The following is a 21,139-nucleotide window of genomic DNA, read 5'->3' on the forward strand; positions in this document are numbered from 1 at the left end:
CAAAGGGTCCTGTCTAAACGCTCACGCGTTAAATGAAAAGAAGATCTACCATTAGTCCAGGTGAATGCCGGGCCATTAAACCCAATATCTATAAGGCCCGATTGAGTCACAAAGTCCTTGAAAGTCTGAGTAAAAGGAGTATTCGAACTCCCACCCCATTTTTCCGATGGAGAAATGATATTATTTAGGTCACCAATACAGCAAACAGGATTATTATTATTAATAACTAGGGGCAATAGATCGTGCCAAAAGGTACGACGATCAGTCACTCGAGGAGGACCGTAGATACATAGTAGATCCCACGTTGGGGAGTTATGAAAATTAGAGATAGTAATATGAATAAGATTATTAGAGGTAAAATTAACATTTACAGACATATCATCACTCCAATATAAGAGAAGACCTCCACTACGTCCACTAGAAAAAACAGGGAGAAAATTAGTAAGACCAAAATTAGCAAGAAGAGGGATATTACTAGAAGAGGAAATGCGAGTCTCAGATAAAAAAACCAAAGAGGGACGGATAGACCTAAGGAACTGGTATAATGTATTCTTTGTCGGGGTGTTCCCTAATCCCCGACAATTCCAAGCAAAACAACTCATGATGTTTTCGGCATTACGGGTGCCGTGGCCCTTTCAGTGGATGAGTCAGGAATACTTAATCTTGATGTTCTTTTGAAATTCCTCTTGATACGATCCGGTATCATCGGGTTATGGTGGTCAACATTATCCTTAGGAGAATCGTCAATATTAGCTTCAATCTCGGCAGAAGAGGAGGTCCCTGTTTTGATTCCTTTTACCATTCCTTCATTTGTGATAACCTTTGACCTCTTAGAATGATTAAGATGGTCAAGGAGGTCTCCAAACGAGTCTGTAATAGGAGCAACATTAGGTGTGTCTTCACGTATAGGGAGGACTCCCTTTCCTTTGTGATCTACTCCAATGGTGGAGGAAATTGTATTGAACGATTCCAATGCTTTACCTGGACCCCTGGAAGAAAAAGGAACTCGAAACAAGTCAGAATACTTTGGCTGAATAGCCTTTTGAACCAATGAACGCTGTTCGTCACTTAGATTCCATTTTAACAAATCATTAAATCGTAGTACAATAGGACAGAACTTCATCGAGTGTCCCACTTTCCCACAGGAAACACAAAACCGGGGAAGGCGTTCAAAACGTAATTCTACAAGAATAATTTTGTATTCCGAAAGTTTAAGATAAACTCCCGTAGGAAAACGCTCCAAAAGGTTGATTTCAACTTTTACACGTCCAAACGCACTCCAGCGGGCTTCATCTGCCGGGGTAGTAGGGATAAAATTCCCAATCTTTGATGCCAATCTGTTCACCGTTTCAGAATTGAGAAAACCTAGTGGAATTCCATGCATTTGGACCCAAAAATTGGCCGAATCGAAAGTGTGTTCCTCCGGAGCCAGATCAATATTACATTCCTTCAGGATGACTAGTTCTTCTGCAATAGTCCAAGGCGAACTATCTAGTGCCAAGCCTAGTTCACTAGAAGTTTCAAACCGAATAAGGAATTTATTATCCTGTAATTCAGTGAGATTGAACTTGTTCGGACCATTTATGACTCGAGCAAGTCGCATCATTGCTTGACTAATGTCAATTCGTCTAGAACTCATAAACTTGAGGACCCCTCTTTTGTTGTTTTGGGCGAAGGAACTAACTAAATCAGTTCCTTCCGCCATTGCCGGAGGTACGTCTTCAGTAGATAGGGCAGCGAATTGTTGATAGAAAAGTTCACTGGAAGAAGCCATGATGGGTAGATAGTGATAAGACAGAAGAGAAGAATAAGAAGAGTAGGATGAAAAGAGACTAATCTCACCAATTGAACTTGGGGAAATTTTATAGGCAATGCCCATATTTGTTGAAGGCAATGTGTTTTTTTGCCTAAAACTTGGTCAAAACAAGTTGACTAATATTAGTTAGAGGCAATGCCTAAATTAATAGGTGTATCACCCACTTCATCTTTTCGTTCCTGGAACCAAGACTTGACGGTTAGAGTTCAGCGGACAACTTTTCTTTTTCTTTTTTGGGTTATTTACCTAATGGCCCCCAACTTTGTGACCAGCTTCCCGCCTGACCCCCTAAATTAGCTAAAATACCCATATGGCCCCATTTTTCCGTTATCTTTAACTGTCCGTTACTCTCACTCCTCCACCTCATTTCCTCTCTCTGCCAAGTCACCTACAATGCCACATCATCATCTTCTCCGACAAGGGGTCGCCGGCCGGAAATTCCGGCCGGCGACCTTCAAACATAAATTTTTTTTTTTTCTAAGTTTGAAGGTCGCCGGCCGAAAATTTGGCCGGCCGGCGACCCCTTGCCGGAGAAGATGATGATGTGGCATTGTAGGTGACTTGGCAGAGAGAGAGGAAATGAGGTGGAGGAGTGAGAGTAACGGACAGTTAAAGATAACGGAAAAAGGGGGTCATATGGGTATTTTCGCTATTTTAGGGGGTCAGGCGGGAAACTGGTCACAAAGTTGGGGGCCATTAGGAAAATAACCCTTCTTTTTTTTGTCGGCCAACAGTCAACGACCAGAGTTCGACCAACAACTCCGGCGACAACTTTTTTTCTTTCTTCTTCTTCTTCTATTCTCTCTATACTGTCTCTTTAAACTCATCGAACAAATGTCTTATGATTGTTGAAGTAAATAAAGATTCGTGCTTTATGACTACATAATGATGTTGTGCATCATATTCAACTTCCAATTCGTCTAAGAATGTGTGAGCTGGTATTCGAACAATCATGGCTCGGAAAAGTTGACCTACAAGCCAAACACCACCATCAGGACTGATTGATGGTTTAATTAGGGCAATTCGGACGTTGGGGTTTTTACTGATTTCATAAGCGCAGGAATTGATGAGTTTTGATGCAGAATTTGATGAGTTTTGATTTAGGAATTGATGAGTTTTGATGGGTTCATTGGATGGGTTGAAGATCTTGATGGGATTTGAAATCCATGGAGAGATGATTACTTTTCTGGGAAAGGTGTTTTGGGTTTTGAGGATAGAAGAGATGTAGCCAAATCAAGACCTTCGTTTTTGGGAAACTACACCTTCGATGAAGGGGAATGCTTTCGCCAGAGAGTTTAGAGAGAGAGAGTAGAGTAGAGAGATAAGAGAGAATAAGAGAAGAAGAGAACAAAAAAATTAAAGTCGCCGGCCGAATTCCGACCGACTTTTGCCGGAGAAGAAAAGAAAAGCAAGATAAAGATTTATTTTATTTATTTATAAAGGTTGTCAAGCGGTGATTCTCCGGTCGGCGACAACCTAACGGCGTCAAATTCCGTTTAGGTCAAACATTAACTTATTGGCATTGCACGTATCCACACATTGCCTTTAACTATTTTAGGGATTGCCTTTAGCAAGCTTGTCTTTAACAACTTTAAGCATTGCCTGTAAAATCTCCCTTGAACTTATGGTGTTATTAAGACCTATTTTTCAGACTTGTAACCATAGTCTTAGTTTGATCTTTCTTGCTCAAATGATTGTCACTGAAGTTATTGGGTTGTTCAAAGGGTATGTGGACGATAGGTCCAAAATAAAAAAAATAAAAAATAAATAGGTTATAAGTCTATTTTCTGTTTTTGCTTAATACAAGTAAAAAAAATGCACAACTAATGTGTTGATTGTGTAGTGGGGGTGTAGATTTTATGCAACTTAGATATCTGAAACAACAAACTTATTTTTTACCCAACACAAATTAAGTTGATCGATAATATATCTACATCGTCACTAAATAATAAACACATCAGTGATACATTTTTGTATTTGCATTAGGGGAAAACAGAAATTGAAGATGGACTCATTACCTATTTTCTTTAATGGAATTTGGGCCCTAATACTAAGTGCCACTTAGCATTTTTGAGTTTTTTACAAAAAAAAGAAAAGGTTTATCTCCAACGACCCTCAAGGCACCCATGGACCAACACCTTCGTCTATCACCCGAATTTTTTGATTCACTGAGTCGAGTAATTCAATTTGGATTTTAAAATGATGTGGCATTATTTAGTTCTAATATGTTTTAAGAAGAAACTTTAATGTTTGAGACTTCTCTTGAGGCTCTCAAGTCGCCCTGTTTATATTAAATATAAAACTACCCATCTAAGAAATATAATTTTTGAGTCTATAGACCAAAAATTGGGTCCTAATAGGAGATTTAATCCTCTATAATCCTAAAAAGGATTTCAAAACCTAAATAATAATTTAAATGGATATCTAGTCCTTTTGGTCTCATCTAGAGAGAAAACACAAATCCATATAATACATATTAAAGATTTAATGCCTATATTAACCTTCTTTAATATCAAAACGTGATTTACATTCTAAACTGTTAAAGATATTTTTTCCATTTTTATCTCAACTTTCTCTCTCCAATCACGTTTGAATTGTAACTAACTACTATGTTGATAATATTCCGTAACTGAAATCCGGTAACTTTCCATCTCTCTCTCTAAAAACGAAATCTTCATTAAACATAAATTAATCTCACCACCAGCTGTTAAAAATTCCATTGTTTAATATTCAATCAAGAGCTTTCATCAAAACCTCCATCGTTATTTAGGTTTTATACTGTTTATCTCTTTATTCTAGCCATAGTTATTTAGGTTTAAAATCTTATCTTTATTGCTTTATAGGTAAAAGATTCATATAGAATCGTTGAAAACATCAAATCTTGATTTAGGTCTTTCTTTTCTTGTTTTCCATTTCAATAACTTTGAATCTGTTTTGCTGTAATCTTAACTACCTTCGAATGGAAGATTTATATTTTCTCTCTCTAAAACTTTCATAACTCTTTAAGATCTTTGATGTTTATTTCTTATTTAATGATTTGTTCAATGTTAGTATGTTATTTCTCCTTCCAATGTTCATTGTATATTTCTTCAGATCTACGTTAAATCCTCTTCTTTTTTTGTTTTTTTTGCAGATCAGAATCATCTGTCCGTACAGTTCTTGATCTTTGTGATTATCCACACTTATTCCTATAACAGAATATAAAGTACAGGTACTTTACGATAACTTTTCATGTTTTCTGATAAAATTTGCTAATAATATCTTGATGTTTATCCTTTCTGATTCTTGTAACAGAATAAAAATTACAGTTACGTTACGATAAATTACCATACTTTCTGATACAATCTGCATACATTTCACGTAAGATGATAGTATTAATGATCAAAGGTTCGTAAAGTATGAAAAATTTATCCAACATTACACGTCCTTTTTTTTACCAGAACAGTGGCCATGACAAGCATATAAAACTTCTCTTAACCTAATAAGTAATTGTACTTTTCCATACATTATACATAATTTATTGATCTGTACCTCTTATTTATGATCCATCTCATTTGTTTTTTATTAAATGTTTCATTATTAATGTATGTAAATTTGATTATAATTTTTTTTAACTAATACATATGTTTTTTTTTTTCTTGTAGTAAACCAGCACTGATGGAATTTCTTACAGAATCATCACATAAACTATAGAAGTATAAATTACGATGAAGAAGATTGTTTCTATGATCCTGTTTGGACAACGGAGTCTTACGTGAAGACTTACAAGGAACATATAAACCCTGCCCCTAACTTCGATGAACCATGTACATTTAATGAAGAGTCAAAAACACTACCATGTTTGATTCGCCGTAAACCTGGAAGACCAAAGACAGTAAGGATCGAGAGCTCGGGCAACATTCTGACGGAGTTTGTTTTTAAGTTACCTAGTCTACTATGTTCTTTTCATTTACAATAAAACACAGATTACTGTTCAATAAAATTTCCTTTCAGTCGTACAAAGGTTGTGTTATTTACTATACAGTATACATAATTTATGATAAATCACATACTTTATAATAAAAAACATGATTTCATATTTACATTTCCTAACAAGTTACTATAATTTATGGTACATAATGGATAATCTAAGTATTCAATGGTACATAATGGATTCAATGGTACATTTCCTAACATGACATAAAAAACAAGTAATTTATGTCAGAAAATAATCTAAGTATTCAATGGTACATAATGGATGACACACACGCATATGATAAATTACGTTGTATACATGACAAATGATTGTTTCCTCGTCATAAATAACACATAATTTACGAACTTGTTTCATAATTTGTATTCGATGTGTGTTTATGTATGTATAAAAAATGAAAGTTAAGTGAGAGAAAGTTGATATATATGTTTTGAATATTAACCCCCAAATCACGCTAATTGATCTCAGAAAATATACTCTTTCCAAATCTGAAAATTAAGTGAGAGAAAGTGATATATAGATTTGGTTTCCAAATCTGAAAGGATGAGAGAGAAAATCTGTTTTGGAAAATATCCGTTTTCCAAATCTGTTTTGAAAAATCTGTTTTGGAAAATATCCTTGATCCGTTACTTCCTATTAAATCTTTTCAGTTTGAAACTTAAATATCTCCCCCAAATCACGCCCCCTGGTTTGGGAAACTTCCCGGATTCATTCCGAAATTTAACAACCCCGGATTTTTTAGACGAGGGACATGGAGGGTATTTATCAATAAAGTATGAGTTATTTATGCCCTTATTGTAAAAGGACTAAATGTCCATATTTTGGGAAGATTGGTCTATATACCTATTATGAAAATGATTTTGGTCTATATACCCATGGACTCTAAGAAATAAACGCAAGTAGTAACTTTTAAGTTTTAAGAGTGTTGTATTGGAGATGTCATCATGAATTGAATGTCTCAATAGTGACTTCTATGAACGACAATCTCAATTAAAACTTGATACTACATTGTATGATAGACGAGATTTGAAGATGTTGACAATATCATTAAAGGGATCAAAGATTTGAAGACCAAACTTTAGAATCGACAATATTGGGTGATCCATTTCTCTTCTAAAGTAACGTATCTGTGGACTGTGGGGATGTAATTGTATACTGGACAAGAGTTTAAAAGTCAATAGAAAAGCCTTTCTTTGTGGTAAATCTAGGGACTCGCCTTATTTTATTAATTTTGAACCAAATAGAAAGTGGATTTTATAAATATCTCCTTAACCCAAACTACAAATAGAGGTTTGAGTTAACTCTTCACTAGAGCTATGATGCAAAATTGAAAATTGATTGCCCTAAAAAGACGGTAGACTTTTTGCCACAAGTAAAACTTTAAAGGATAGAATAAATATACAAGTGATTGAGTCTAAACGAGTTAATTCCTCAATAGAAAAGCCAATAAAGTAAACGTTCACACCTTGTTCACAAATTCATCCCAATCCATCTAATTAGCAAACATAATTATTTTGAAGGATGGTAGACTTCTTGCCAGTAAGTAAAACTTTAAAAGAAAGAATAAATATACAAGAAATTTGGTGAATTTTCTTAACCTATATTTTCAAGATCCATCAATGCTATTTATCATCAAGGGGCATGTTGGGGCACCTGCCCTCACAACTTCCCACCTTCCATTAACATTATTTGGAAACCCATTATTAAAAAGATATCCACTACCCAATATATCCACCATCAATGTTAGGTATATAATTTAGGGTTATTTCCCAAATATCTCCAACTTTGTGACTGGTTTCCTGCCTAGCTCCCTACTTTATCAAAAATACTCAGATGCCCCTCTTTTTTAGTTACCGTTATAACACCGTTAACTAGTCATCACCTTCTCTCCTCCATCTCATCACCTCTCTCTGCCACCTCACCTTCTTGCCACCTCATCGTCTTCACCAAAGAAAGTCGCCGGCCAGAAAATTTTCTGCCCGGCGACCTTCAAAAGAAAAAGAAAAAAAGAAACAGGACGGTGATCTCATGAGTGAATTTTTGCTACGTTACGTACGTGTCGAACATGGTGGTCCTCCGAGCGAATGGTACGACGTTAGCGCCTACCAACACGATAGTGCCCATATTGGCAGATGGATTTACTTTCCATGAGGTAAGTGTGGCACCTATTTGATGAGTGTACGACCTAGACTCGGACTTAACAGACGGGTGCGTGCTTCATGTAGGTGTAGCTACCTTTTACCAGCATGCCATTTGGGACTAATCCTTTGGTGGTTAACCCCCCCACCCCCACACACACGCACACCCGAGAATAGAAATGATAGAGAACAAGAAAATTCAGACATACAACTTATGTGGCTTGCTGTGATTCGTTGTCCAGTGCATTGGAATCATCAAAAACATGAATCAAAGCAAGTCACATAGGATGTATGTCTAGAGTATGTCTAGATTTTCTTGTTCCCTCTCATTTTTCCTCAGAGAAATCAATTAAAAATAAAAGAGGATAAAGAAAGGGCTCGTGGGTTAGTGAGGTGGGCCGCTTACAACACTTTAGCGGGACACTTAAAGAGAAACTTATACCACTTCAGCCAAGCACTTTTAGCAGCGTTCTCGAAGATGCAAACGTTTACTTGTTAAAATTAGAAAGATTTAATAACATTTCAGGCAGATTTCTATGGAGTACTATCAACTATGATCGGTGTATCACTATATTCTGAGTAATTAATGGAAACATAACTGAATTAATTTCCCTTCCACCTACCATCAAGGACCCGCACAGATATCTTCGACAAGTAATTTGCCATTAGCAGCCCTCAATTTGACTAAAAACAGTAAAAACAATTAATAGAATGGGTGTCCCAATTGCTGAATATTAGTTGTACAATTAGAACCATATAATTGCAAATATTCTTCATTCATTCACAATTTATATTTGAAACTTAGGGAGAACCATTTCGAAAAATTAAAACTGAGGAAGAGAAAAGGGTAAGACAAGGAGAAATAAATCAATCAAAGGTAAATTTTCTTCTACCATTTTCTTTCTTGTTTCTTAACAATCTTGTGAATCTAGGGGTTTCTTCTGTTAAATCTACTCCTCATTGGCACTCAAAAAGTATTAGTTATTTGTTTGATTTTCACAGACTAACAATCTCTTTGCAAGAACTATTCTTGGAGACTACAAAACTTCATTTCAAGAAATGAGTTTTTCCTCAATGGTAATTAACTTCATCATTCTCTATCTCTCTTTTTGTGACTTAATTTGATGAACACTTGTGTCTATATATGTTACTCTTAGGAATATTTACAAATGTGAATTCTAAATAAGTACCAATATTTTGTTGCTCATAGTAAAAAAAATTAGCTACGGAAATGAGATATACTACTCGTTGAACGAAAAATTCAAGACATAAAAGACGTTTGTTTGTGGTGATAGATTAGAAAAAAGATATAATGGAGAAGAAATAGATTCAACATATGATTTTGTTCAAATGTTCCGATTATTAGTTTGGTTTCTGCTCCATGCACGTAGTAGTATTAGTAGTTTTTTTTTCATGTAGTAATATTAGTATACGATAAGCATATATTAATGATGTTAATTTGCTTTAAATTTTAATGCAATGTCGCGAGGCTCTTATAGTCTTATGCTATATATATAACGCGTCATGTTCGCGAGGCCCGTTAAAATTTGGTGGCTGTGTATGAAAAGCCAAAATTATTTGGCAAGACAATAAAATGGGTCATGTCGTGGTATGGCAAGATGACAAAAGTCTGGTTGTACTCCCCCCATAGCAACGATAAATAAGTGTATAAATTGTTGTTGGGCTTTGCCCACTTGAATTTTATTAAATTCTATTTGTGGTGTTGTTGGGCTTTGCCCACTTGGATTTTATTAAATTCTACTTGTGGACGCAAGACAAAAAAAATGTTTGAACTATCATTTCAATATACAAAAATATGATGAATCAGTCAATCAAACGGTTGAATTCTGAAATTTAAAGGGGTTATTTAAGTTCTATAATTTCATCATGTCAAATCTTAAATGTAATTGAAGTGACTTTGGCATATGCGGGGAAGCATGCCAAACTATTCAAAGCGATTCACTTTTTGTTGCGTGTCGTTTTTTTTTTTTTTTTTTTTTTTTTTTTTTTTTTTTTTTTTTTTTGAATTGGTAAGCGTGTGCCTCGAACCCTTGACCTTTAAGTTGGAAGACTTACCTCTTACCACTTGAGCCAAGGGTTGTTGGCGTGTCGTTGCACTTCACTTTCCGTAGTAAGCCTTCTCTTTGGTTCTTAATGGGGCTAGCGTAGCCAAACTCTTTTACAGTAGGGACCATCTGGTCGTACAGTGTCGTTCCGAACCATTAATAAACAAGCACTGCTTCTAAACTGGTTGGGTACTTGGGTCTTGTCGTTTTTGTGACGTCCCAGTGTCCCACCCCCTTGTAAAACCCTATGCTATACGATTAAAAAAATAACAGCTTATTTATAAATAGATGAGACATAACTGAGGAATAACCTAGGCCTTAATGTAATATGAAGTATTAGAAATTATTATAACGATATATCGCGTCCGGTTCTCAATCTGAAAGCATGGGTGAAAGTAAGAGTTTTCACTTTTCACGTATACGTAAAATTTAAATATTAGAATGAGTCTGGTTTTCATTAAAAAAAACCTAGTGGACAAAACCAGTTTCGTCCTAGTATGACTATGTCTCATATGATAGATAATTCCTCAAAAAGTATTTAAATATGGGTGTACATTAAAACTAGATCTAGTGTATAGTTACAAATTAACTTATAATTGTCCTTTGACCAAATTTCAAATCTAAATTTTGATCATCAAGTTGAATATAATTCAATTTCATTAAAAAAAAAAGTTGAATATAGTTCTCCTCAATAATATTATTTTTTTCCTATTAGTCATTTTCAAGTAGAGTTTGATATTAGTGACATGCTAATCTATGCTTATCTTCTCATAACATTTTCGATTAGCATTCAAACTTAGGAACTTTATAAATAAGCTAATGAGGGAAATAGATGAATTCACTTCCAATATTCCAGTTTTTCGTTTGATGTTTTCTACCAAAATTATGGGTTCACTTGATCTTTCTTCTCATCATTTTTTGCAGTTCTCAAAACCTACTATGGTCATTGGACTCTTTGGTTTACTAATTTACTATGTACTATTAAACCTTAGAAGGCAGATGTTACCGTCTTCTAGTAATACCCGTACGGCGAAATACGGAAAGAACGAACCACCGGAAGTGGCGGGTGGGTGGCCAATTATCGGTCATCTTCATCATTTCATGGGTGGAAAAAACAAACTAGTCCATGAAATATTTGGAGCTATGGCTGATAAGTATGGGCCAGCCTTTACTATAAGGATGGGTCTAACTAAAGTACTAGTTGTGAGTGGTGCAGAAGTAGCTAAAGAGTGTTTAACTACAAATGATATGACTTTTATCTCTAGACCGCCTCGAATAGCCATTGATCTCATGGGCTATGGTTCGGCAATGTTTGCTATTGCTCCTTATGGACCATACTATGTCCAAATGCGAAAAATAGTGACACATGAGATTCTATCAAACAGTAGGGTTGAGTCTTTAAAGCATGTGTGGGGTTCTGAGATAAACAAAGCTATTCAAGAACTTTACAAGAAAGTAGTATTAGTTGGTGGTGGTAGTCCTGTTTCGTTGGAAATGAAACGATGGTTTTCGGATTTAACGTTACGAACTACTGTTAAGGTGATTTGTGGGAAGCAATACTTTGGTGGTGGTAGTGCTTCTGAAACAATTACAAGTAATGGAGATATTGCTTCTGAAGATGATGAAGCTGGGAGGTTTCAAAAAGGGTTGAGAGATTTCTTTGCTTTACTAGGAGAATTTAGGGTTTCCGATGTGATACCATTTCTAGGGTGGTTAGATTTACCAACAGGTTACAAAGAAAAAATGGAGAAAAACAGAATATTTCTGGATAGTTTAATGGAGGAATGGTTGGAAGAACATAAAAGGAAGAGAAGATCACTAAGTGAAGCAGAGAAAAAAGATGGTGTTATTGAACAAGATTTCATGGATGTTATGATGTCGAAACTTAATGATCCTAAACTTCTGACCTATTTCGATGCTGATACTATCAACAAGTCTACTTGTCTGGTACGTTCATTTATCCCTTAATTCAAGTAATTTTGCTTCCAATGGTTCCTTTAATGAAGGGAAGAAATACTTCTTTTTTTGAGAAATTATATTCCTCCCTCCATTTGCTCCCCCTCCAGCCCTCCGACTGATGTGACGAAGTTTTATTTGAGCGTGGAGCAAATGGAGAGAAAATATGCTCAAGTGAGACGCAGTGAGACGTCGCCACATCATTCGGAGGGCTGAGGGAGGGAGCAAATGGAAGGACGAATAGAATTTTTTATTTTTTTTAAGTTTAACGAGTCTAACCCGCTAATTACTCAGTCTTATCTTTCTTTTCTTTTCCTGGCTCCAGCCGCAACAAGAGATTATAATATTGAATGAAGCTGAGCATAATTGAGTAATCAAATGTCAATGAAAAGTATATAAAATAATAAATGAAAAAAAATAATAATAAACTATAACAAGTTTTTTAATTTTTCATTTATTTGTGCAGACTTTGATCCTGGGGGGAAGTGACACAACCATGGTCAGTTTAGTTTGGGCCTTAGCTTTGCTAATGAAACATCCACATGAGTTGAAAAAGGCCCAAGACGAGCTAGATATTCATGTCGGCCGAGAAAGGCAGGTGGAAGAAACCGATATTAAAGATCTAGTATACCTTCAAGCTATAATCAAGGAAACATTAAGACTATATCCACCCGGTCCACTTTCAGCACCTCGCGTATCAACAAAAGACTGCACCGTAGCGGGGTACCACATCCCTGCAGGAACTCATCTATTCGTGAATACTTGGAAGATTCAACGTAATCCTGAAGTATGGACTGAACCATCAAAGTTCAGACCGGAGAGATTTCTAACTACTCATAAGGACTTCGACGTTAAAGGTCAACATTATGAACTCCTCCCTTTTGGGTCTGGTAGAAGAGCGTGCCCTGGTGCTAGTTTTGCCCTTCAAGTATTACGTCTCACTCTAGCTCGGTTGTTACACGGGTTCGAATTTAAAACCCCAAATGACACACCCATTGATATGACAGAGACTCCGGGAATAACTAATGTGAAAGCTACCTCACTAGAAGTTCTGGTTACCCCTCGCCTCTTGTCCGAAGAACTTTATGTTTATAAGGAAAAATGAGGTTTGTTGTTGTTTCCTTTAAAATGAACTATATATTCTACCTCTTCCAAAAAAAAAATGTTTTTCTATTAGATATGTTTCACTTCGTGTAGGTCGATAGGACTTTGCTTAAGGTATAAATGATAATGTTTGATTGTGGTAGGGGTTATGTATATTATTTTCTTTGGTGGAAAAGGCAGAGTAGTTTCACTAATAAGCAAAACAGGGTAGAGCAGCCGAAGAGGCTAACCTAGTACTACAAAACAAAGAGATCGAAAACTTACATGAGACTTATAGCTTAATCCAAGCCTACCAATTCCTAGTAACATCATTGTATGAAGTAGAAGCATACCATGGTTGCTTGCAAACCGATCGAATGGTGCTTGATGCTCGCGGCAATGCTCTCAATGTTTGCTTCTCTTTAATTTTCTTATAGCACCCTAGGGTTCCGTTTAAGCCAGATAACCTAAATGATAGCGATTGGAGCCCCAACAATTTACAGACGAGATTAAAATATGACAGAGTCTCATCGGTAAATCGAACCGGTCATGCCAGCATAACCTTCCATACAAGACATACATTCCAATATACATTTATTTCAAACAAAACCAGAAGCTACACTAACTGGACCAACTTACTTTGATTCAAAGCTTGAACAACCAGAAACCTATTAATCCGCCATGTACAAGTTCATACATCTATATATATTGAAAGTGTCTTGAATATGGGTTGATGTTGAACCCGATTTACGACATGCCAACCCGCTTCGGTTTCGGCGCGGAATTTTGGACTCCTTAGTACAGCTGATTACCGAGGCAGAGCTGGTCTCCGAGACAGAGCTGGCATGCGGAGCAGAGCTTATATCGGTTATTAATGTTAACATATCCACGTGTATTTCGGATTTAGTGAGAGAGAGTCGGAGAGGCGTTATGTTGGTGGGATTAGGGTTTTAGTGGCTATATAAACTAATATTCAGCAAATGGGACACTTTCTCAATTAATTCTTCTCATTATTTTTAGTCAAATTGATGGTTGTGCTAACGGCGAAATACTTGTGAAAGATTTCTTTGCAAGTCCTTGCTGGTAGGTGGAAAATTAAGGGAATTAGATAGTTAAGTTTCTTGAGAAACGAAGAAGAGTCTTATGTTTCGAAGAAAGTAAGTGAGAGCGACTTAGTTTTTGACCTTGTATGTGAATGACTTACTACTCATTGGAAACAAAGTTTCAATGCTAGAATCTATAAAGAACTGGTTAAGAAAATGTTTCTCGATGAAAGACCTTGGAGAGGCGAAATACATTTTCGAATTCCTCTAAAAGAACTAGAGTACATCATAATCTAGCACCAACAAGTCCCCATTTCAATATATAAATAAGAGATCGAAAATGCAACAATTATTACATATTAAGCAGACAATTATATAAAATAGAAATCCTCATACAAGCACAACCGTTTTAACATATCATAATCTATTTTCTGATATGTATAATAATTTAGATCTTAGCCAAGTCTGATCGGTCCATGAAAACACATAGAACTACGCATATAATTCACTAGATAAGAGGCGTGGGGTGACTAGAACTTCCAGTGGGGTGGCTTTCATATTAGTTAGTCCAGGAGACCCTGTCATATCGATGGGTACATCTGATGGGGCTTTGAGGTCGAACCCATGTAACAGGCGAGCTAGAGTTTGGTGCAACACATTGAGTGCGAGGGTGGCACCAATACATGATCTTCTACCCGACCCGAAAGGGAGAAGTTCAAAATTCTTCCCTTTGAGGTCGAAATCCTTATGGGTAGTGAGAAATCTCTCTGGTCTGAACTCTGTTGGTTCAACCCATACATTAGGGTCACGTTGAATCTTCCAAGTATTTATGAATAGATGGGTTCCTGCAGGAATGTGGTACCCGGATACTGTAGAGTCCTTTGTTGACATACGCGGAGCCGATAACGTACCTGCTGGATTTAGTCTCATTGCTTCTTTCATTATAGCTTGAAGATATACCAAGTTTTTCATATCAGATTCTTCGACCTTTCTCTCCCAACCTACATGCATATCGAGCTCATCTTGCGCCTTTTTCAGCACATGCGGATGATTCACTAGTAATGTTAAGGCCCAAACCAAACTAATCATTGTTGTGTCACTTCCCGCTAAAATCAGAGCCTGCATGCATATATAAATATCAAGTTTAATGTTATATTTCCGATGTTATGTCATGAATAATAAATATAGGCGCGTCCTTCTATTATGTAATGGAATTTCAAATTTCTATCAATAAATGTGATGGTGTCCATATGTATATCTTAGTCTTAAAATACCCTTAAAAGAGTAGTGAATTCTTCTTTGGTTGGGGAGACCATTTCTGGCTAAAAAAGCTTTTATGTAAAACAGGTCGGGATCGAAGCCTATTTTGGCTGTACCTGACTCGTCAAACGTAGAAATAAAGTGCGCCAATGTGTTCTTCTCGTTGAGCTCTCAAATTTAGAGTAAAAAATTACTCGAACCCCGTTTCGAATCAATCATAAATTCAAGTTTAAAGTTTGGGCAAGATTGGTTAAGCGAAGATTAAAACGTAAAGAGGACATGTCGCATGATGATTGCCATGGGGATCTTGGTGGGAGGATTCTAGAGGTTGGATCCGCAAGGATCAGACAGCTTACGTCCCACCTGCTTCGGGAAGAAGGTAGGATCACATTAGATCCTCATCTATTGAAAGTGTCTTGCATATGTATTGATATCTAACAGGTTTCCGATCCGCAAACCCGCCTACAGGTAAGCCTCGACACGAAATATCGGATGCAGTAGGACTAGGATTTTTGTGGCTATATAAACTAAAATCCTAGGTATATCTTGGTTGCCGAGTTATAGAAAATTGTGATTGTTGATAGTTTCTCATTATGATCCAATATACAGTTCGATCAATACCTGCTTCCTATTGTCCAAGAGAACAACCTTACTATTTCGCTAGAAATACTCTTCTACATAAAAGAGTTAATATAAGGGTTATTTCCCTAATGGCCCCCTACTTTGTAACCAGCTTCCCGCATGGCCCCCTACTTTACGAGAAATACCCATATGGCCCCCTATTACCGTTAACTTTAACTTTCCGTCACTCTCTCTCTTCCATCTCTTTTTCTCTCTCTGTCATGTCACGCCACCTCATCTGTTAGGCCACCTCATCACCTTCTCCGACAGAGGTCGCCGGCCGGCCAAAATTCCGGCCGGCGACCTTCAAACTAAAAAAAAAATATTTATCTCTCTCTCTCTAAGAACTCCGGCGAAGGAACCCTTCGCCGGAGTTCTTAGAGAGAGAGAGAGGAGAGAGATAAAAAAAAAAAATTTAGTTTGAAGGTCGCCGGCCGGAAATTTGGCCGGTCGGCGACCTCTGCCGGAGAAGGTGATGAGGTGGCCTAACAGATGAGGTGGCGTGACATGGCAGAGAGAGAAAAACAGATGGAGGAGAGAGAGTGACAGAAAGTTAAAGTTAACGGTAATAGGGGGCCATATGGGTATTTCTCGTAAAGTAGGGGGCCAGGCGGGAAGCTGGTCACAAAGTAGGGGGCCAGGCGGGAAGCTGGTCACAAAGTAGGGGGCCAGGCGGGAAGCTGGTCACAAAGTAGGGGGCCAGGCGGGAAGCTGGTCACAAAGTAGGGGGCCAGGCGGGAAATAACCCTTAATATAAAGTGGTCATGGGTTAGAAGTCCAAAAGTTAGGGAAAATTCAGTTTAAGGTCCACCCATAAAGATCTATAGGTTTCTAGTCCTTTGTCTATAATACTCTCAGTCAAAAGTTGTATACGTCTGGTAGTTTGTAAATGCATCTGGTAGTTTGTATATTACATCTGTTAGTTTGTACAATACATTTTCAAATGAGTAATCTGTTTCTAATTCAATGTTTGTATATTGTATGTGGTAGTTTGTACAATGCAGTTTTAAGTGTGTAATTCATACTATTCAATGACTTTAGGTTCTAAGCATATGAAAAATTAGGTTAAAAACTATTAGAAATGTTGATACAGAAATAAATTTGTATTAATCTTACATATAATGCATTTCTAATTCAATGTTTGTATATTGCATTTGGTAGTTTGTACAATGCGTGCAATCCATACTAGTTAGTCACTTTATGTTCTAAGCAATTAAAAGATTAGGTTTTGAACTTTTAGACATGTTGAATATAAATGAGTTTGTATATATAGAGGGCGAAAGTTGGAAGAAGGGCAACTTTTTGCCTAGAGATGTGATTTGGTGCATTGGGATCTTCATTTGGACTAGATGTGGGTTTATAATATATTTTTGGAGTTTTGATACATTTTGGAGCATGGGTTGACCATTAGCACTATTAGGGCCTTGATTTTGGACCTTTAGTACCATCTCTTGTTTGACCAATATGTTGTGCTTCTAACCTAATACCTTTTATATATACATCTCAAGGTTCACCTGCTTTCAAAACTTACCATCATAATTCTAAAAGGGAAGTCGTTTTTATCTAACTCGGTTAATCCGAAATAAGGACTACTGATAAGACAGTATTCACTTATTCTTTATCTCTCTATAAAACCTATAAAGGAAGTTTTCTATTTCAATCCGAGACTTTGTCTCAATCTAGACATGAAGAGAGAGATCGTACACTCGACTTCTAACCAGAGAAACAAAAAAACATGAATACCCTTTCAAATTACTTGTTATAATGTTTTCAGATCTCATTTTTGTACTATAATTTTCTTTTTAGTATTTATATCTTACCATTTGAGCAACTTAATTTTATTTTCATAAAACATCTTACCTTGTTGTAAACAAGTATAAATAATAAAGGTGAATTAAGGGGACTCGTTTAGAGTCCCAACCAGTACCAATGCAGTGAAAGTATTTGGTCGAAGATACTCTGATAAAAAAATATATTCAACCAAATATCGAATGGAAAACCAACATATCAAGGATGTGTGAACATACGTACCAAGCAAGTAGCCTTGTTGATAGTATCAGCGTCGTAATGGGACAGAAGGTTAGGATCATCAAGTTTCGAAAGCATCACATCCATGAAATCTTGTTCTATACGACTTTCTTTTCCCTCTGCTTCACTTAGTGATCTTCTCTTCCTCTTGTGTTCTTCCAACCATTCCTCCATTAAACTATCAATGAATATTCTATTTTTCTTAATTTTTTCCTTATAACCTGTTTCAAAATCTAACCACCTTAAAAATGGTATCACATCAGAAACCCTAAAGTTTCCTAGTAAACAAAAGAACTCTCTCAACGCGTCTTGTAACTTCTCAGCTTCGTCATCAACATCATCTCCTCCATTACTAGTCACACTTGCCGGAGTAGCACCACCACCACCAAAGTACTGCTTACCACATATCAACTTAACAGCAGTTCTTAACGTTATACCCGAAAACCAACGCTTCATTTCTATTAAAACAGGATCACCACCTCCAACTGATACTACTTTATGATAAAGTTCTTGAATGGCTTTGTTTATCTCAGAATTCCACACATGTTTTAGAGACTCAACCCTAGTATTTGAGAGAAGCTCATGGGTGACTATTTTTCGCATTTGGTTATAGTATGTCCCATAAGGCGAAAAGGGGAACATCGCATAATTATAACCGAGGAGTGAAGAGGCTATTCGAGGTGGACGACCCATGAAAACCAAATCGTTTGTAGTTAAACACTCTTTTGCTACTTCTGCACTACTCACTACAAGTACTTTACTCAGACCCATCCTTAAAGTAAAGGTTGGTCCATACTTATCAGCCATGTCTCCAAATATTTCATGCATTAGCTTGTTGTTTTTACACATGAAATGGTGAAGATGACCGATAATAGGCCACCCATTCGCCACTTCCGGGGGTTCAATTTTTTCGTTTTTCACCATACGAGATGGTGCTACTACTCGCCTTCGAAGATTTAGTAGTAAAAAGTAAACTAGTAAACCACATATACCAATAACGACCATATTGGGTTTTAGGAACTGCAAAAAGTTATGAGACAAAAGATCAAATGGACTCGTCAATTTGCTCGATAAATTCATCTTTATATGAAGCTCTTTTTTGCTCTCTAATGCCTGCAAAAATCACACAAATTATTGAGTATCATAGTTATAACAAAGTCAAAGAGTTACGATATAACAAAAATAAAAACAATTATATATGTATATACATACCGGAAGTGCTACAATCACAAAGGATTTGACAAAATAAGTTACCCAGCTGATGTGGCAGTTGTGATGTTCATCTCTCAATGACCCAGATTTAGTCAAAGTTTCAAATCACAACCGTCACATCAACTGGACAACTTCTTTTGTCAAAATCCTTTCTGATTTTAGCATTTCCCTGTATATTATATATATTAAGTATATATGTCTCTAGCGGAGACATGCACATGATTCAAACCCTAAACGGTTCTCATTTTTTTCACAAAATTCTTTGTACACTTAGCTTTTGCTCTTTTTTTTTTAATGCATGTCCTGAAATTGATTACTCTCACCAACAAAGTATGAGTACTTGTTTAGAGTTTACATATGTAGATATTCCTAAAAGTAACATAGAGAAACAAGTTTTCACTAAACTAAGTCCCAAAAAAAAAAAAAGAGATGGAGAATGATAGAGTTGATTACCTACCATTGATGAAAAACTCATTTTAAACAAAAGAAACCCCCTAGTTAATTTCACACAAGATTGTTAAGAAATTAGAAAGAAAATGGTAGAAGAAAACTTACCTTTAATTGATCTATCTCTCCTTCTCTTAACCTTTTTTTTTTCTTCTCAATTTGCAAATCCTGAATTTCAAATACTATAAATTGTGAGTGAAGAATCTTATGTCTACAACAGCTGGTGTAGTGAAACCGTCGAAACCATCCATCCCAAATGGAAAAGACAAAATTAAGTCAACAATAATCTTCCATTTGCTGAAAAGTTAGTTTTCCTCTCTAAAAAAAGGAGGAGGCCACAATTGACGTTATTTGGACTTTCAATCTCACCCATTGAAAAAAATCAATGAGTAAGATTGAAAAAGACTCAAAATAACTTCAATGGAAGAAGAAATCTAACTTGTTAATGGAGTAATTTCTAGGTTCAAGTAGAGGGTGGTGTTGGTTTACTATTGTCAGAGCTCCCACCGATTGTCGAGCAACAATAGAAGAAGAAAGCAACATCAAGAATAATAGGAGTAAGGTTTGGAAATTTAGCTCGAAACGTAGCCCAAGACGCCCCAGTCGGATTGAAAAAACACATGTCTGAAGCCCGACACCTGTACAGCCCGCCCGACACGCCTCTAGATAATGGAAGGACTTGGACTCCATAAAAAATAACCCCACCCGAGCTATATACCCGCCCCCCCAAGCCCCCATGGAAGGGCCGATCAAATGGAATTTTTTATGGGCCCGCCTTTGAGACCCTTGCGGGACACTCATCGTGTTCTCAGCCTGCGTGTAAGAAACGCATGTGAGGGGCAACAGAAATGTGCCTGAATTTTTAATAAAATCTTTTCAATTTTAATATGTGAATCTTCAATCTCTCCAATGGTGCTGCTAAAAGCCCTCGGCCGAAATGCAATATAATAGCAGGTTTCTCTCTATAGGCGTCCTGCCAAAGTCTTGCCCCACCTGACTTACCAGCGCTCCCTTGGCTTTTTCTTCTCCTCCTACTCCTATAGGTTGGTGAAGTAAGCAAGCAAGAGCTAATATCTTTGTTTTAATGAGGCAATCAAATAGTTAATTAAGTTTCCTGAGATACGTAGAAGAGTCTTGCGTTTATATAAAAAAAGTTAGTGGGGACGACCAATTTTTTTTTTTTTTTTGTCGTATATATCGATGACATACTACTTATTAAAAATAGGAAAATGACACTATGCCCGGCACATCAGCCGGTCGGAATTCAGTCAGAAAATGCGCGGAGCATAACAGCAGGGCTGTTAGAAATAATGTTCCAACGCTAGAATTTGTAAAGAACTAGTTAAGTAAATGTTTCTTAATTAAAGACCTCCCAAAGTGAAAAACATATTTGAATTCCTCTAAAAGCTTTAGAATACATAATAACCCAAACCAACAAGTGATATTTCAACATATAAATAAAAGCTCGAAAATGCAACAGTTATTACATATGATGC

At 36.6% G+C, this 21,139-nt stretch overlaps 3 protein-coding genes and 1 long non-coding RNA gene across 5 annotated transcripts; 2 read left to right on the forward strand and 2 right to left on the reverse strand.

Moving 5' to 3' along the window:
- Positions 1 to 598: 598 nt before the first annotated feature.
- LOC147541306 (uncharacterized) lies at positions 599 to 1,774 on the reverse strand. The gene has a single exon (XM_086632192.1). It carries the CDS (start codon positions 1,772 to 1,774, stop codon positions 599 to 601), a length of 1,176 nt encoding a protein of 391 aa, XP_086488318.1.
- Positions 1,775 to 4,938: 3,164 nt separating this feature from the next.
- On the forward strand, positions 4,939 to 5,818 carry LOC147541307 (uncharacterized). The gene is made up of 2 exons (XR_015223963.1): positions 4,939 to 5,027; positions 5,461 to 5,818. It is a non-coding gene; the product is annotated as an uncharacterized LOC147541307 (long non-coding RNA).
- A 2,899-nt stretch (positions 5,819 to 8,717) lies between these two features.
- Positions 8,718 to 13,206, forward strand: LOC147541308 (demethylepipodophyllotoxin synthase-like). 2 transcript variants are annotated; one of them, XM_086638210.1, is made up of 4 exons: positions 8,718 to 8,804; positions 8,930 to 9,004; positions 10,918 to 11,940; positions 12,416 to 13,206. In XM_086638210.1, the coding sequence occupies exons 2-4, from the start codon at positions 8,987 to 8,989 to the stop codon at positions 13,052 to 13,054; spliced, it is 1,680 nt and encodes a 559-aa protein (XP_086494336.1). In that variant the 5' UTR covers positions 8,718 to 8,804; positions 8,930 to 8,986; the 3' UTR covers positions 13,055 to 13,206. The 2 variants fall into 2 exon arrangements, with proteins under 2 accessions (XP_086494336.1, XP_086494335.1); XM_086638209.1 differs by lacking the exons at positions 8,718 to 8,804; positions 8,930 to 9,004 and having other exon boundaries at positions 10,770 to 11,940.
- A 1,163-nt stretch (positions 13,207 to 14,369) lies between these two features.
- LOC147541309 (xanthotoxin 5-hydroxylase CYP82C4-like) lies at positions 14,370 to 19,864 on the reverse strand. Its single transcript, XM_086637971.1, has 3 exons — positions 19,752 to 19,864; positions 17,988 to 19,097; positions 14,370 to 15,194 (listed from the first exon to the last, which is right to left on the reverse strand). The coding sequence occupies exons 2-3, from the start codon at positions 19,062 to 19,064 to the stop codon at positions 14,568 to 14,570; spliced, it is 1,704 nt and encodes a 567-aa protein (XP_086494097.1). The 5' UTR covers positions 19,065 to 19,097; positions 19,752 to 19,864; the 3' UTR covers positions 14,370 to 14,567.
- Positions 19,865 to 21,139: the final 1,275 nt, after the last annotated feature.

Source organism: Eschscholzia californica, unplaced genomic scaffold (genome assembly GCF_041429995.1).
Source record: "Eschscholzia californica isolate CP2 unplaced genomic scaffold, dmEscCali1.0.p SCAF_4, whole genome shotgun sequence".
Lineage (NCBI taxonomy): Eukaryota > Viridiplantae > Streptophyta > Magnoliopsida > Ranunculales > Papaveraceae > Eschscholzia > Eschscholzia californica.